Source organism: Mchenga conophoros, linkage group LG18 (assembly GCF_057382185.1).
Source record: "Mchenga conophoros isolate Kocher_MC1m ecotype Shallow Benthic linkage group LG18, M_conophoros_male_GT1.1, whole genome shotgun sequence".
NCBI classification, from domain to species: domain Eukaryota; kingdom Metazoa; phylum Chordata; class Actinopteri; order Cichliformes; family Cichlidae; genus Mchenga; species Mchenga conophoros.
Genome location: NC_140543.1, coordinates 32,555,008 through 32,571,352, shown reverse-complemented (window position 1 = coordinate 32,571,352; position 16,345 = coordinate 32,555,008). Strand labels below are relative to the sequence as shown.

Below are 16,345 nucleotides of genomic sequence, written 5' to 3'. Positions count from 1 at the left end.
ATGTGCAAGATTCTGCCCAAATCTGAATGATCCAACTTTTGTTTCATTAAAAGATTGTTTCATCTCTGCTTTAAAGGTTCATAGTCCAAAGTCCAAAATAATCTGTATGTATCTGTTTATACTAAGCCTTGGTTTAGCCATTTAGTTCATTGATTGATTGAAATGAGCTTGATTGCGTCACAGTAGACACTAGTTGTAATATTCTTTTTTGTACTAGAGGGAAACGAAGTGTTGAAAAAACAAAGCTGTGAAATATTAACTATGTGTCATCATGGTGAACTGCACTGTACTCTAGCAACACAGTGAAACCTGATGTATGGAGTATTGGCTACAGGCCACAAATCCTTCAGATCTGATAGTTCAGCAGGTACCTACAAAGGACTGAATACAAAGTGGAAGTCGTCATCTGTCACACTTTAAACCTTGAACCCAGTTGTGAGTTAAACCATACTCAAACATAAGTGGTGCCTGGATCTTTTGCATAATACCTATCCTTTCTAAGTCTGTTGAAGCTATGCAACGGTCTAATGTCTTCCTCTCATTTGGTTACACTAGACAAATTGTTTATGGATAATTATGTAATAATACTCATTCATTTTCAGTCACGCTTGATGAGCTGTTCTTGCTCTTTTGGCACAGGCCTGGCATCTATTAGGGGTGAAGTGGTGTTTGATGGAGACACTCGACTGCCCCAAGTTGCTTTAAGAGGCAGATTATCTACTGTCTACATATTCAGTAGTGCTTTCTACTACATTCTCTGTCTTTCTAAAGTACTTTTAATCGTTTAATATTATTTTAAGTGTTGAACCATTGGCAGTACAAAAAGATGAAGGTAGCTTTCGGTCTGAAAAGTGAAGCCAACAAAGAAGTGCCTGGTGTCTCCTGTGGTCTTTTAGAAGACTATGAGAAAAAGGCCCTTGACCTTGACCTTGGTAAGCTAGTTTTGTAAATTCATTGTAAAATAATGTTATTAATCCTATCATTCATAACATAGAGTTTCAAAACACAGAGAAGATGACGGCAAAAATGCTCATCTTCAGGTTTCAGAATGGGACTTGGTCTTTAGGGGTTAGTGTTACTGATAGAATAGGATTAGGTTCAGTTTTCCATTAAAGTTTTGCCTGGAACTCCCTAATGGAAAAATTCTACACTAATAGAAAAAATGTATGAGATTTAATTTGTAATGTGATATCTTGTAGTTTCTGAATATTTGTCAGTTTAGCATGTGGGTAAAACAAAATTCAAGGCTAATGCCACGCAGGTTGTTTGGTGACTCAGATGTTAAGATGAAGGTAACACTGCTGGCTGATACTACTAGAACAAAACATTAGCAGGAGACAGCTGCCTGGGGACTGACGTCTAAGTCATCATCGCTGGTATCCCTAACCCCTTTTTTGAGGAGGGCAACTTGGAGGACTTTGATCTCAAAGGGTTAAGTCAATTATGATTGCTAGTTCTTAGTGGCTTCCACCTCTGTATGTACTCAGTGCTGCTGATCAGAAACACCCTGCTTGCCTTGCCATTTTGGACATGCTCCAACCCAGTCATCTAGCAGTTGTGATTTGGCCTCGTTCCAAATCAGTTAGGCCTTAACACCTGCACATTTCCTCCACATACAAGATACTGAGTAAGAGAACCAACTGTCATTTATTACCTAATATATCCAGGACTTTCACATTCATCGCTGCTCCAAGACAGTCATCATTGCAGTTTAGACTTCCATGACGTACATACAGGATATTATGAGAGCTATATCCCCTTTAAAAACATGACCTTGGTCCTTTGGAAAGGTTACTTCTGCCTTTAGGCAACCATAAGAATCTCTAGTAGATTGTGCCAAGAGAGAATGCTGAATTCCAGATGGTTGCACTCCTTGAAGTCAATTTATTCTCACTGCAGTGCACATGGTGTTTGTGATATGAGTGCAGCACAGAATGTCAGGTCACTCTGGAAACAGCATCATTTGAATGCCTAGAAAGTGCCTGGAAATTTCACTTTGCTGAACAAGCCTACAGAGAAATGTAATGTAATACTGACAGCTGATGAAAGAGTTCTATTCCTCCTTACAAAGGTTTGTCCCAGGCTGAGACCACTGCACAACTCTTAAAAATCCTTTTTTATAGTCTACGTCAGCTCCAAGTGTTTGGACTTCATCTTAATTTAATTATTGGTGTGTTGTGGATGTCATTGTAATAAGGGCACCATTGCCTTGTGCTTTGAGTATTACACAGGCATGCAGAGCAATCAAACCTAATGAGTCGCTCTTGGTGACACTTAATACCACCGTGCACAAAAGACAGCCACTACTCACTTCGCCATGACCATGTTGCATTAACAGATCCAACCAGTCGCCTTCAGGCAACTTTTGTTGTAATTTGTCCATATATAAATAAAAATATCGTGCTATATTTCATAAATAAAATTATTATTTTTTTTTAAAAAAAATTTTAAACTTCCTATCCACTCTCTTATATACTTATCTGCCCTAACTTTAAATATAGATATTCTTTAAATGGTAGATTTTACATGATGAGATATCCATTCATTCATTTTCTTATTTAGTCTTAATTGGTCAGATCAGTCAGATCTCTCACTAGTCCATTTTGCATCACTATTAATATAAAACAAGCACAATGTTCAGTGGAATTTATTACTCATCTGGTCAACATCTCTTATACTAATATATTTAGCTAAATGTGGGACATGTTTTTGACAAGTTACTTTTACCTCAGATAATTTAGCTTGAGTTAGTGATATATGTGCTACATGTGCACAGCCACCTAAAACATTCACAGTCTACTAGGGATTCAATTCAATTTTATTTATATAACGCCAAATCACAGAGAGGTCTATTAATACATAGTGAGTGAGAAAGGTGACTGGAAAGGAAAAACTCAATGCATCATGGGAATCCCCGGCAGCCTATGTCTATTGCAGCATAACTAAGGGAGGATCCAGGGTCACCTGGTCCAGCCCTAACTATATGCTTTAGCAAAAAGGAAAGTTTGAAGCCTAATCTTAAAAGTAGAGATAGTGTCTGTCTCCCGAATCCAAACTAGAAGCTGGTTCCACAGAAGAGGGGCCTGAAAACTGAAGGCTCTGCCTCCCATTCTACTTTTAAATACTCTAGGAACAACAAGTAGGCCTGCAGAGCGAGAGCGAAGTGCTCTAATAGGGTGATATGGTACTATCTCTTTCTAGTCGCTGTCAGGACTCTTGCTGCAGCATTTTGGATTAGCTGAAGGCTTTTCAGGGAGTTTTTAGGACTTCCTGATAATAATGAGTTACAGTCGTCCAGCCTGGAAGTAATAAATGCATGAACTAGTTTTTCAGCGTCACTCTGAGACAGGATATTTCTAACTTTAGAGATGTTGCGCAAATGGAAGAACGCAGTCTTACATATTTGTTTAATATGTGCGTTGAAGGACACATCCTGGTCAAAAATGACTCCAAGGTTCCTCACAGCGTTACTGGAGGCCAAGGTAATGCCATCCAGAGTAAGAATCTGCTTAGATACCATATTTCTAAGCTTTTCAGGGCCAAGTACAATAACCTCAGTTTGATATGAATTAAGAAGCAGAAAGTTAGCGGCCATCCAGGTCTTTACGTCTTTAAGACATTCCTGCAGTTTAACTAATTGGTGTGTGTTATCTGGCTTCATGGACAGATAGAGCTGGGTGTCATCAGCATAGCAGTGAAAATGTATGCTATGTCTTCTAATGATGCTGCCTAAGGGAAGCATGTATAGTGTAAACAGAATTGGGATGGGAATTGATAAGGATTTAGTGATTCCACAATATCACTTATTCATTTAATTCCTTATAGATTCTCCTATCGATTCCAACTGCTCCATTTTGAGAGTCACCACCATGACTGAGCAGCACAGACATTAGATTCTTGCAAATGAATTACAATGCTGTGGGTCAAATGTTTGTGCCTGTTGGAGGTTTTTCCCCTCTTTGCTGTGATCAGTGTTGGGGTCATTACTCATAATAATTATTACACATAATACACAGAAAACTTTTTGTAAAAAATAACGCAGTACTTGACTTAATTACAGAAAGCAGAAAGTAAGTCATTATGCCGCTTGTTACTTTACGTTCATGTTACTCTCTAGAATCACCTTCTGACACATAGTCTAATAATCACCATTTATACCATCATACCATCAGTCCCACACACCAACACCAATCCCTATCCTAATGAGGATACACATATGTTTCTCCTAGTATTTAAATATGAACAAAAAGAGACTTTAAAGTAATCGTGACAGTAATTTTACATTAGAAACATGAACAGGTAGAAATGGATCTGACTGCTCATCTGCTTCTCACCTGTTGAAGTTTAGTGTCTGGTTGCTGGCCTGGGGTATTCACTCAGCTTTAACATCATGCGGGTTCTTGAATAACTTAGGGTTAGCATGTTGTCTGTGCGGGTCCTTACAAAAAACTGAAGTTATGTTAGCAGTAAAATGTGGGTATTTCTGCCCTGGACGCTCTTGTCCTTTTATGCAAGAAAAATGAAAGTAATGTTCATATCTGTGCTGTAGACTGTGTCACTATTGTCACACGAACTGAAAACACCTCATTGTAATGCAAGTACAAGGGGAACTGATAAGCGGGATCAACAGGCAAGCAGACATATAATTCTGGGAACCTGTTCTGGATATCCATCCCTGCATTCAGTACAGCAGTGTATATTATTTCATATGCAAAACTAATTTTGTTAAATGGTTATTATTCTTATTTGTGAATAGAAGAAGAATTCTTATTATTGTCCTTCTAATTAATAGGAATAACAATCCTTTTATTGTTACTTGTTTTGTTTTTTGAATTCCAGTAACAACAAGAAAAATGGAGGCAAGCAAGAGCCTTAAAAAATATATAGCACTATATATTCCAGAAATTTGAATCAAAGAACATTTAGCCTTGTCTAGTAATGGTTATGAATGCAGAATCGGTGGCACTTATGTTAATCCCATTGTAGAGACATTGGCTGCAATTCATCCGGAGATGCTTCAGAGGTCACTTGCAAGATAATTCTTCACGAATAGAAGTTAATGGAGCTAAAGGGCTACATTAAAAAAGGCCAGAGTGTGTTGTAGGTTTTGCAAATATACTATTAAATATATTTTAGGATTTAATACTTATGCCCTTTTTGATCTCTTGTTTTTGTTTTTTTGACGAAGAAGCCCATTTGTCCATAAAACACCCGCTAATGTATGCTGATCCATCTCTTAACAATAATAACAGGAGTAATTGCGCTACAGTTACAAATATGTAGTGACTTTCATTACAAAGTTAAGTGCAAGTTAGCGGATAAGAAGGAAAAAGAATAATGTGTTTTCTTGCTTTAATCATCTGGTTTCAGTTTATTTGCCGGGAGGAGTGAAATGGTTGAGTGATCTACAGGTTTTGAGCGGTGAAAATATTTCTTTTAATTTTTAATGCACAAAAGTAGAAGATAAGAATGCAAAGTGCTTTCAGGACAGAAATAACTGCATTATACTACTAACACAACTTTGGTTAATGCTAACACAAAGCTAGTCAACATGTAATTAAGGCAAGTGGTGAGCAGTTAGCAGCATTGTAGCCTCCATTTCTACCTGTTCATGTTTCTACAGTAGACTCACTACAGTACAGTAGAATTTCAAGTGTCGTTGGTCTGTTTTTTTCAGAATCAGAATACTTTATTAATCCCGAAGGAAATTAGGGTTACAGCAGGCAGCACGCTAATGGCGCATGCGCACTTACAAAGGAACCTTCAAACCTTTTTTAACTTTGCTTTGTATTGTTGGTTTTGTTAGTGTGTGGAGCCATAGCCTAAGGTTTATAGTGTTAACTAGTAACTACATGACAACTACTTTAACATGGGCATTTTAGGCAGTAGCATGAATAACTATCCCAACACTGCTCACAACTGAAACTTCCATGCGTGTGCAAGAAGTAGCTGGTTGTGGTGTTTGAAGGTAATGCTATCATGGGACATCCCCAACACTAAAAGTGAAAATGGGCCTAGATCCGTTAAAAACATGATGAAAATGTCCAGAGGATTTCCAGATTGTTGGCTAAAGCTCCATTGGGCTGCATGCTGTTCTTTCCAAACCCCATGTCTGGAGTTCAGAGTTGTCACATTGTCATTTGTTGTTAAAATGTCAGCTATATTTGGCCCCTTTATAAATTAATTGAACCTCAGTTAAAGTAATAAGTGTAATGAAAGGATTTGATTCAGTAATTCATGTCAAGTGGATAAAATCTTTGCACAGGGAAAATGCGAAAAGCGCAAAACAATTTAACTGAAGGCACAAATTAATGGAGACAAGAGTGCAAGGTTCAGACGTAAATTCGTTTGTGTGGCACTTCACGACGTCACTGTGGTAATTTTTATTATGTAGTTTGTCTGCTTTTGTGGCCAGTCACTGGCTGATACAACAGGGAGACGAGTCTCACCAGGATGATTACAGTCTTCAGCGTGTCTTTCGCCATGTATCAACATGTGAACACTGGCTGTCATTTGGCAGACGAGTGACTGTGGCAGCCATTGATCTGGTGCTTGCGCGCATGTGTGCATGCATGTTCCCCGCATGTGTGTATGCAATCTTTGTCTTCATGTGTGTATGCCTGTGCATGTTTGTCGCTAGGGGTTGGATGCTGAAATCTCGCTCCAGCGAATGAGGGAATATTCCTGGCTGTCATGTGACTGTGTGATGTCAGTGAGAGAGAGAGAGAGAGAGAGAGAGAGGAAGAGAACAGAGATAAAGACATAGGGAGAGAGTGTGAGCGAGAGAGAGAGAGGAAGGTGCAATTTACCCCCACAGCTGATCAGTGCAGTGCTCAGAGAGAAGCTGAGACCACTAGACTCACACACACACTTCTTTTGGCTCACTTATATGCACATGCACTGCACACACACACACACACACACACACACATGCACTTTGGGCATGTCAACACACAAACTGTGAGGCATCACTTTAAAAAAGAAAGGATGCATTGCTTCCTCTGCTTTCTAAGCTCATGATACTTTGGATACCGAGGACAGATCTGCCTCCTGGACAAGAGTAAAACGATTCTTACTGGAGAGAGCGAAAAAACTCTGAAGAAGAAAAAAAAACTACACAAAAAAGGACACGCAATACCAGCAGAGATTATTACTGGCAGCAGCGGGTTTGGACAACCATTCAGTGGGTATTATCAACAGCAGCTGCACCAGCAGCAGCATCAACAACACAAACCTTCCAGCACTCTCTCTGGCGTTAGCGTCCCTGCGCTCCTGGCCTCCTCTCCACTGTTTCCCTCCAGTCCAGTCTCTATGCACCACAGTGACTGGTACTGCCAAGGCCAGATGGCACTGGGGGGGCAGGTTGCAACTGCAGCTCAGGCAGGGTCCAGAATAACTTTGAAGGAAGATCAGGTGAAATTAGGGCAAGCCAGGATGGAAGGTACATCGTCCAGAGTGATGCCCGAGGCTCCAGGTGCCCAAACCTTCAACATGCCGGCACAGAAAATCGATGATGAGGAGTTCAAAGGGGGGAGATTGAGGGAGGGTGGACTTAGGGTGGGGGAGGCAGGAGGGTCATTAGGAAGTGCAGCACAAAGTCCCAACAGCCCCCTGTCCTCCCACTCCTCCCTATCTTCTTCATCACCCTCACCTTCTCTCTCACCTGGGACATCCATTCTGAATTCAGCCTTGGACCCTAAACCTATACCCAAGCCCGACATTGGCCAAAGTAATCTGCAAGCAAAAAATACAGGCAACAAAGATGATTTGGCTGTCCAGGGCCAGGGCTCACTTTCTCCTGCAAAACAGACTTCTGGCCAAGGCACAACAAGCCCTTCCTTCACTGGAAGCACCAACTTAAGTCTTGGAAGTCAAGACGATGAGAAGAAATCATCTGGGAACTTACTCGGAAAGCACAGAGAAACTTTTCCTGCAAGTACAACTGGAAACCAAATCCTCAAGCCATATTTAGAAAAGCAAAGTGTTCATACACAACCTGGTGAGACTGCTCTTCCATCTGCTGACTTAACCCTGAGCAAATCTGGTCACACTGCTGCACAAACCACAGACCCACCTGCAGCCTCAGCCAACAAAACTACCACTAGTGTTGGACAGAGTGGATTGGAAAGAGAATACTCAAGCCATACTGAAAAGAGAACGTCAGGATCGTGGACATCAGAGGATATTAGTGTTGAAAAAGAGCACGAGGTTGCAAGTCCCAGAATGTGCCGGGATTTAAATGGCGCTGAGGATGGCAGAGCGGGATCGTGTCGTCCATGTAACAGAGAAACAAAAACAAACCATAGTAGTGATGCTCCACAGCGGGCTGCAGTGAGACGAGCAATGTCTGACTGTTCACATCTGGCTGTTCCCATGGTAATGGCAGGGACATACCCCACCAGTATGGGAGGCTCACCAGTGATGGCACCAAATGTGCTGAATTTTACCATGACAGGAACAGCATGCCTGACCAGGGCGCCCTACCAACACGTGGCTGTCCGGCGCTCACTTACGGTCACGGACGGCACCGAGGCGGCTGCTGCAATGGCGACAATGATGGTTTCCCCATTAATAACATCTCCTGTTTTGCCATCTTCCCCACCCCCAAAGAGACATCATGGAAGCTGCGAGAGCAATTTTCTAATTCCTGTCCCACCCCCTGTTGGAGCGTCAGCTAACGTCTCTCAAGATAGTAAGCTAAACACAGCGGGTAAGACTTCTTGACTCCCTCTATGTGTGTAGTTGTAGTCACTGGAGGCCATGACTATGCATCAACCAATCAGCACACAGTTTTGCTTGACTGAATAATATTTACGTTCTACTAAAAAAAATCAGTTTATACAGCGTATACTTGTTTTGTATATTTCTCTACATTTTGCTGACATCTAGTAGCATGTAAAATGCCTCATCTGCCAGAAGGTGAACTTAATATAATCCAGTGTTTTGGTTAATAGTGTTTCCCAAATACTATTAACCAATAAAAAAGAATGCCATGCGCGCAAGAATGCTTCTGTGTGACATAGTGAGATTAGATGCTGCTGTGCAAACAGAAAAGTAGAAACATGCGAAGCAAAGACTATCGCAGCCATCAAATGGCTCTGTCTTTAAAAAGTCCATCAATGGTAGATCTCACTGTGAGACCTAGTGACCCTGCATGCTCATTTTCTAATGGCTTGGGTAACAAACGCAAGCCGTTTGCCAGTGAGCACATCCTGTTGTATCCTCATTGTGACTCCTGTTAATGTTGACTTGAAACTAGTGACTAAACCCACAAAGTCATTAGCTTACTAAGGCCACAGGCTTCTATACAAAAATTTAAGTTTTAGGCACTTCTGCATTGGCTTTATTTATTTCCATGCTGTGTACTTGCATTCTTGAAAAACTGTGACAATGTAGTAGCTACGCCCACTGCTTTCACAAAAATGTATATGCATTTGGTGAGATGGACATTGCAAACTTGTTGGAGCAGCCCAAGGTAGTTAAATTAATAGTGTTACTTCAACCCATAGCCACATTGTATATTGAGGGGCATCCCACACTAGCAAAATCAAAACCATGAAGACTAAATGTGTAGAGGGTTTTGCCTTGCCAGGAGAGTTTATTATCTTCAATTAAATTTAAAATCTTCCTTATGTCACTGGAGCATTAACATTATACACCTAAATTCGTGAGTAGCAGCAGATCTTTCTTTGCCCTTCCTTCCTCTGCACTTCAACTGACCACATATCATTACAGCACAATTACATTTGGCTAAATTTAGCTGTCTGCTGTGGCTTCCTTTCAGACAATAAGCCAGAGTGAAAAGAGATGCATTTTAAATTTCAGTAAGAGGCTTTATTTCTTTATTAGGCTGCCATATCAGTTTCAGTTTTCACAGAAGCCAGTTTTTATCCACAGCGTACATCTAGTGTCATTCTAGTTTATGATAGCAGTTAATCAAGTTAATGAGCTGAGTTGAAAGGAGTGTATGGCAGTTGCACATGTCAATATGTGGAGTAATGTGTAATAAAGTAATGTAATAAAGGTATGAGAGGGTTATCTTACACGGCCACTAACTTAAGTTTGGAATCAATGTATAGCTAAGTTGCATGGCTAGTAAACACACTGAAAATAATGTGGACAGAATGACAAAGAATAAAGGAAATGACAGCAGACAAGAGCTGTTTAACCAGGTTATAAGATTTCTTGCAAAGGGGGAGGAAGAATTACGATGTTGTATTTGAAGTAGAGGTATGATCCATAACCAGGTCAGTGTTACATTGAAAGCTGTCTGGCCAATAGATGTTCTCCTCCAGGGGACTCGTACTATAAAAAAACGTAAAAGGTTGAGTCTCTTTTAATTGACATCTTCTCCTAACAGGTGATGGAATAAGATAAATCAGTCTGGGAAATAACATCACATCTTTATCGTGTTTCATCTTATCTGATGAGTGTCTAACATAGATCATGGTGCAGAATTCTTTTATGAGTGCCTAGAGATATTCAAAGGACATTTTCACAGGTTGAGACCGATGGTGAAACAAAAGCATGTGAAGAGAACAGGCAGAGGATTATGGGAGAACTCTTTTTTATAGCCTTTTATCTATAACAACAAATCATCTATAACAGTGTTCTGCCATAATCTTCTGCCTGTTCTCTTCCCATGCTTTTGTTTCATCATCATTGCGGGGTGGCTGTAGCTCAGGAGGTAGAGCAGGTCATCTACTGATCAGAAGGTTGGTGGTTTGGTCCCTGGCTCCCCCTGTATGCATGCCCCAAATTGCTCTCTGAAGGATCCATCAGAGTGTGAATGTGTGTGAGTGTTAGGTAGAAAGTATTTAAAAAGCATAGAAGAAAGTGCTTGTGTGAATGGGTATGAATGGGTGAACGTGGCGCTTTGAGTTGAGTAGAAAAGCGCTATGAGGAGTCAGTCCATTTAATGTTCCGAGACTGAGTAGAGAGGCCCTGCTCTGCTCACTTTTTGCACCATACCTTTATTTTAAGACTACTAAAGTAGCTTTGCATGATATATAGTTGAAAATAATCTTCGTTTATCTCAGTCAGGGCCTTAGTTTACTTGAAGGCTTATTTTTGATTAGCTGCCCTACGTGAAAGGTTTGATCAGCCAGAGTTGTTTTCCTGCAATGACCTTCTAAGGATATTCGCTGTCACTGATGTCATACAGATGCAAGAGTAGGAAAAACTGCCTGAAACATAGTGTTTAGTGCAGTCTAGCCTGATCCAGTTGCTCGCAGAGATTACTTGTACTGACCTCATTATTTGAAACTGTGTCCATGTTTAATGTGAGTATCAGTCATTGGAAGTGTTTGTGTGACAAAACATAAAAGAATAGGCTGAATAGACCCAATCTGAGATTATTTAATATGTACCATTTGCTCTTATTGTAATGGCTTCTGCTGGTTTACTTTTAGAATAACTGCATGCCTCTAACTGTTTAATCCATCCATTCAGTGTGTTGTTTTGTTTTGCAGCCTGCAGTTGACAGAAAGCTGGAACATTGATTAGACATTGACACTGACTGTACTCATTCAAATATAGAGCGGCTATTTCTAGAATTGTGTGTGTGCATATTTGTTCATACACACAGTATGTGTGTGTAGGTGAACAGCTTCCACTGACGTGAATCTTTGAGATTCTAAAGGCACACACCCACACAGACACACTCACAACAGACAGCATGTCTGCAACTTAAGGTGCTGTCTTCATTCAGCACAGAAGGGACTCACAGCTACACGTACCACACGCACAACAAAGTACACAACTGTGAAGGGAGGGGGCAGACAAGTGCAAGGCTCAAATCTTGAGCTTACACGACACAGACTGAAAATAAGCAGATATTAAGAACAGTTAGGCTCAGCTAACGGCAGCTTTCATTTAAGACACGTCTTTCAGCTGATGGCATCAAAAGCTTCGTTATGTGCTTGGACTCTCAAACAAGACACAGCTTACAGCAGCTGCCTGTGGTTTTTAGAGCTCATTCAAAGGACTGAGACTGGTACTTATATAGGTGTTTTGTGCTCGAACTAGGCACTCAAAGCTCTTTTTGGACTCTGCTAAATTTGGTAGTATCACTGGTTCCCGTTAATAACAGCAAACTAACGTTAAAAAGCAGCTGGTTCATCTGTAGCCCAAAACAGATCATGGTTTTTGTTTTTTAACTGGAGGTCAGAACACAATCAAATAAATCAGCAAAACAGTTTTTACATAAAATAAGTACTTTACTTCCTGGTTTGTTTGTTGTCAGAAAAGCTGGAAATGGCATCTTCTGGTCATGTTTTGTTAGTTTAATTTTGCTAGCTGAATACGTTTTGCTAAATGCTAAGAGTTATAACCACAAATGTTACAAAGTTGCTTTTTGTAACAGTGAGGCTAAAACCAATGAGGCACATTATACTTAAGTGCTTTTTAATTTGCAGGGTTAATGATGTGAACAGCATATATTTAACCCAAACCGTCATCTTTCATAAGTCTAAACAATTTGTATTGTGCTTCAGTGTAGCCACAAAGCCAGTGAAAGGAGTGAAACAAAGCTCTGATTTATTCCACCTTCATTTACAATTTACAAAATTTCATAAACACAATTTACTAAATTGTTAGTTTGCTACAATATCTGTTAACTGCAGCTCAATTAAGTATTAAATGTAATATCTAGTGTTATTCATTGTTTTAATTATTTTAAATTCAACATTAAATTTTATAATTTGTCCAACAGAAAAAAAACTAGTACTATATGAGGAAGTCAGGAGCAGTAAAGAAGTATGTGAGGGTGGTGAAGTAAGAGACTGGTGATGGGTCATGGTGGGGAGGGTATGACATTAGGTATCTACTTTGAGCCAAGGGCGTAGATTTGGTTTTGGCATTGGTGGGGACGGATGAGTCAACAACCGAACCTGCCCCGTTTCTCTTTTTTTTTTTTCCTTTTTGTCGTTGCTTCTTGATAACAAAAGGAGAAATATACTTGCCTACATATGCTATTCTACATGCTTTTAAACCATTTAAAATTACAATTCATAATTATATAATGAATTATATAATTATGACATATAATTATACGTCAATTTTATAATGTTAAATTACTATTAAACAAATGACTAAGTATTTTAGACTTTAGTTTACTTCAGCCATATTCCATATAAATCAGGTATCGTACAAAAATAAAAATAGCTTCAAATACAGTCATGACAATAAAAGAATATGACTTTAAGGACTTAACAACATTACTTCAGTTATAATACACCAACATCTCTGATACATTAGCACTAAGGGAACACTGAATGACCTGCTGGCTACTCATCTAAGATTACCACAAAAGATCTCTCAGCAAAAGTATGCAACATTTTAGGCACTACTGCTCCAATCAAATCAGTGAGCTGGGATTTTTTATTCTAAACATGAACTACTGTTACAGCAACAGACATTAATACTACTGGTGCCCCACACAACAACCCAATGTCCACTATGTGAAGCAGCCAAACACATGCCTGCTCCTCTCGTTAACTGAGATAAACTGCTGGCATATTGGTTTTGCATCTATACTGTCCAGGCTCTCCTGGTGGACACACAGCAGCATTGTTTAATCTCATTTGAGTCATTGTTGACCTTAGCCATCTTTTTAGTCTTCTGAGAGCACTGAAGCTTCTTTTAGCCTCAGTACCTGCGTTTTATCCTCAGATTAAAATTATTATTATGTGCGTGATGTGCCTCACCTTTGGCCCTGGCTCTTCCCCTCTGACTGCACTAAGACATATTGCCACCGGATAAAATAACACATTGATTCGTGCCATATAAAAAGTGAGACATGTCAATTCAGATTCTTTGTCAAATATACACTAATGAATCAATTTACATCAGCAGCCTAACAATTGTCATGATAATAAATACTAGTTAATCTATAGCACCAAATCATCAGTCAGTCACCTGTGACCTCGGCTCTTCACCTCTGAGCTACAACATGGCAGAGCTGCCTCTGTCACCTGATCAATAACAGTGAGACATTCCAAATACATGCAGTCACACATGAGCTTCAAATACAGTCATGAACCATCAAGTCATCATCCAATTTCACCTGTGATCTTGCATCACCATTACTCTCTGAGCTTTGTGTTGGTTCTTCTGTCACCTGACAAATAGGACAAACATGACAATAAGAATAAAATGTGCAGCTGCTTCAGTGTTTCTGTCACTTTGTGCAGATCTTGACTCATCAGTAATGTTTGTAGGGTGAGTGCATTTTTAAACAATTTGTGCAAACTGCACTACAAGGTGGAATATTTGCAAAATCATGACTACCTCATGATATTTTGTCTCAAAAATTAACCCTATGAATATGTCACTACCATTAGGATGGAATTATTGTGTCACCAACATTTTAACGTTAGACATATATTTTTAACAGCCTCTGTAAACTAATATCCTGGCTGCTCGAAGCTGCCGTTTTCTCTGACAGTTTCAATCAAAATTAGAAATGCTGCTCTGAGACTGAGAGAACTAATAGTGCTGCATGTGGTGCAGTTAGTTTCCAAAACACGTTATTCATGGTTACATACAATTTTAGACCGATGTGGGCCAAAGCCTAGCATAGCCTGTAACGTTACTAAGACGGACACATTTTACGAGTTAACTTGACTTTAAGTAACTTGCAGGTTTCTTTGAAAAATACTTTCTTATATCCAGGTTCTTCCTTTTTGCTGCCATCCTCCTCTCCTCCTTGCAGGTCCTCGCAGCGCAGACTTGCTGCTGCTAAAACTAAACAGAGCTCCCTGAAAGGCACAGCCAATCACATTGGCCATATTTGTCACATGACGTAGGACTCCAGTAGAGAACGTAATTTAACTCTTTCTGCACCGCTGGGTGAATGAGACGTTGACAGATTTTATTTTTTTTATTTTTATCAGGTTTGTTTTTCTTTACTCGAAGAGATCAAATTATTGGTGGGGACAATTCAATAATCACTGGATATTGGTGGGCACATGTTTTGAGCTCATTCTTGTTGGACAGGTTGACAGATGAGGTCAGGCAGGAGTCTCCGTGTACAATGATGTTTGGAGTTTGTAGACTTCATTGTGATCTGTACTGTGAGCAGGGAGCAGGAGGAAGAGAGCCTGGACAGGTGGAGGTATGCACCGTAGAGGGGAATGACAGTGAGTAGTATGGCCATGTTCTGATTTACACAGCAGTCAGCTGTTTCTTTCTCTCTCTGTTTTACTTACAGACACCAGCATGTGCAGTTGGTTGCTAGCAGCTGTAGCATGGTATGATGGTATGGATGATCTGATTTGTTCATGTTGGATGAGTCATATTGCTGGTGTGCCAGGGTGCAGTAATGTGACCGTGAAAACCGAGCAATAGAACCACCAGTTTATTAATCAGGGTATGAAATATAGTGGAAACCATAGAGCAGTCCTGATGTGTCTGCGGTCCATGTTGTTGAGTTTCTCTGAGTTTCACTGAGTAACTAAAGAATAATTTTGATGGTATCCTTTGTTCTCTGTATTTGACATTTTAGTCAGCAAATTGTATGCTGTGATCTACAAACACATATATCACCACAATGCAGTCCAGCCAACAAACACTAGCAATCTGAGGTCCTAAAAGCAGATATAAAATGGATAACACACAGGTTTCTACATACATAGCATTGCTGAGACAGCACAGATCCTCTTTGCCACCACTTTCCACATAAAAGGCTCCTTGGGTTCGCCTCCCACAAGAACACCTTTCTAGCACATTTAATACTTGCAGCATGTAGGTCAGATGACATATATATATATATAAAACACCCAGCACGCCCCTGCGGGCGGTTTATCCTTCAAGCTCGGGTCCTCTACCAGAGGCCTGGGAGCTTGAGGGTCCTGCGCAGTATCTTAGCTGTTCCCAGGACTGCGCTCTTCTGGACAGAGATCTCCGATGTTATTCCCGGGATCTGCTGGAGCCACTCGCCTAGCTTGGGAGTCACCGCACCTAGTGCTCCAATTACCACGGGGACCACCGTTACCTTCACCCTCCACATCCTCTCGAGCTCTTCTCTGAGCCCTTGGTATTTCTCCAGCTTCTCGTGTTCCTTCTTCCTGATATTGCTGCTTCTATCTCCTCCTTTGGCCAGCCTATTACCCCAGCAGGGTACCTGATCACGGGCAGGGCGTACGTGTTGATGGCCCGGATCTTGTTCTTACCATTCAGCTGACTCCTCAGGACTTGCCTGACCCTCTGCAGGTACTTGGTGGTTGCAGCCTTTCTAGCGGCCTCTTCCTGGTTCCCATTTGCCTGCGGGATCCCCAGGTACTTGTAACTGTCCTCTATGTCTGCAATGTTGCCTTCTGGTAGTTCAATCCCCTCAGTTCTGACT

The 16,345-nt window shown here is 40.5% G+C and overlaps 1 protein-coding gene across 6 annotated transcripts in view; it reads left to right on the top strand.

Moving 5' to 3' along the window:
* Positions 1–16,345, top strand: part of LOC146554218 (uncharacterized) — a 135,715-nt gene that overhangs the window by 74,064 nt on the left and 45,306 nt on the right. Inside the window, exon 1 of one of the 6 annotated variants that reach the window (XM_085253211.1) lies at positions 6,755–8,710. The exons of the other annotated variants lie outside the window; for them this stretch is intronic. Coding sequence (XP_085109337.1) covers positions 7,312–8,710 — 1,399 coding nt within the window. The 5' untranslated portion in view covers positions 6,755–7,311. Of the gene's footprint in view, positions 1–6,754; positions 8,711–16,345 lie in introns of those variants that run through there. 6 annotated transcript variants of the gene reach the window in all.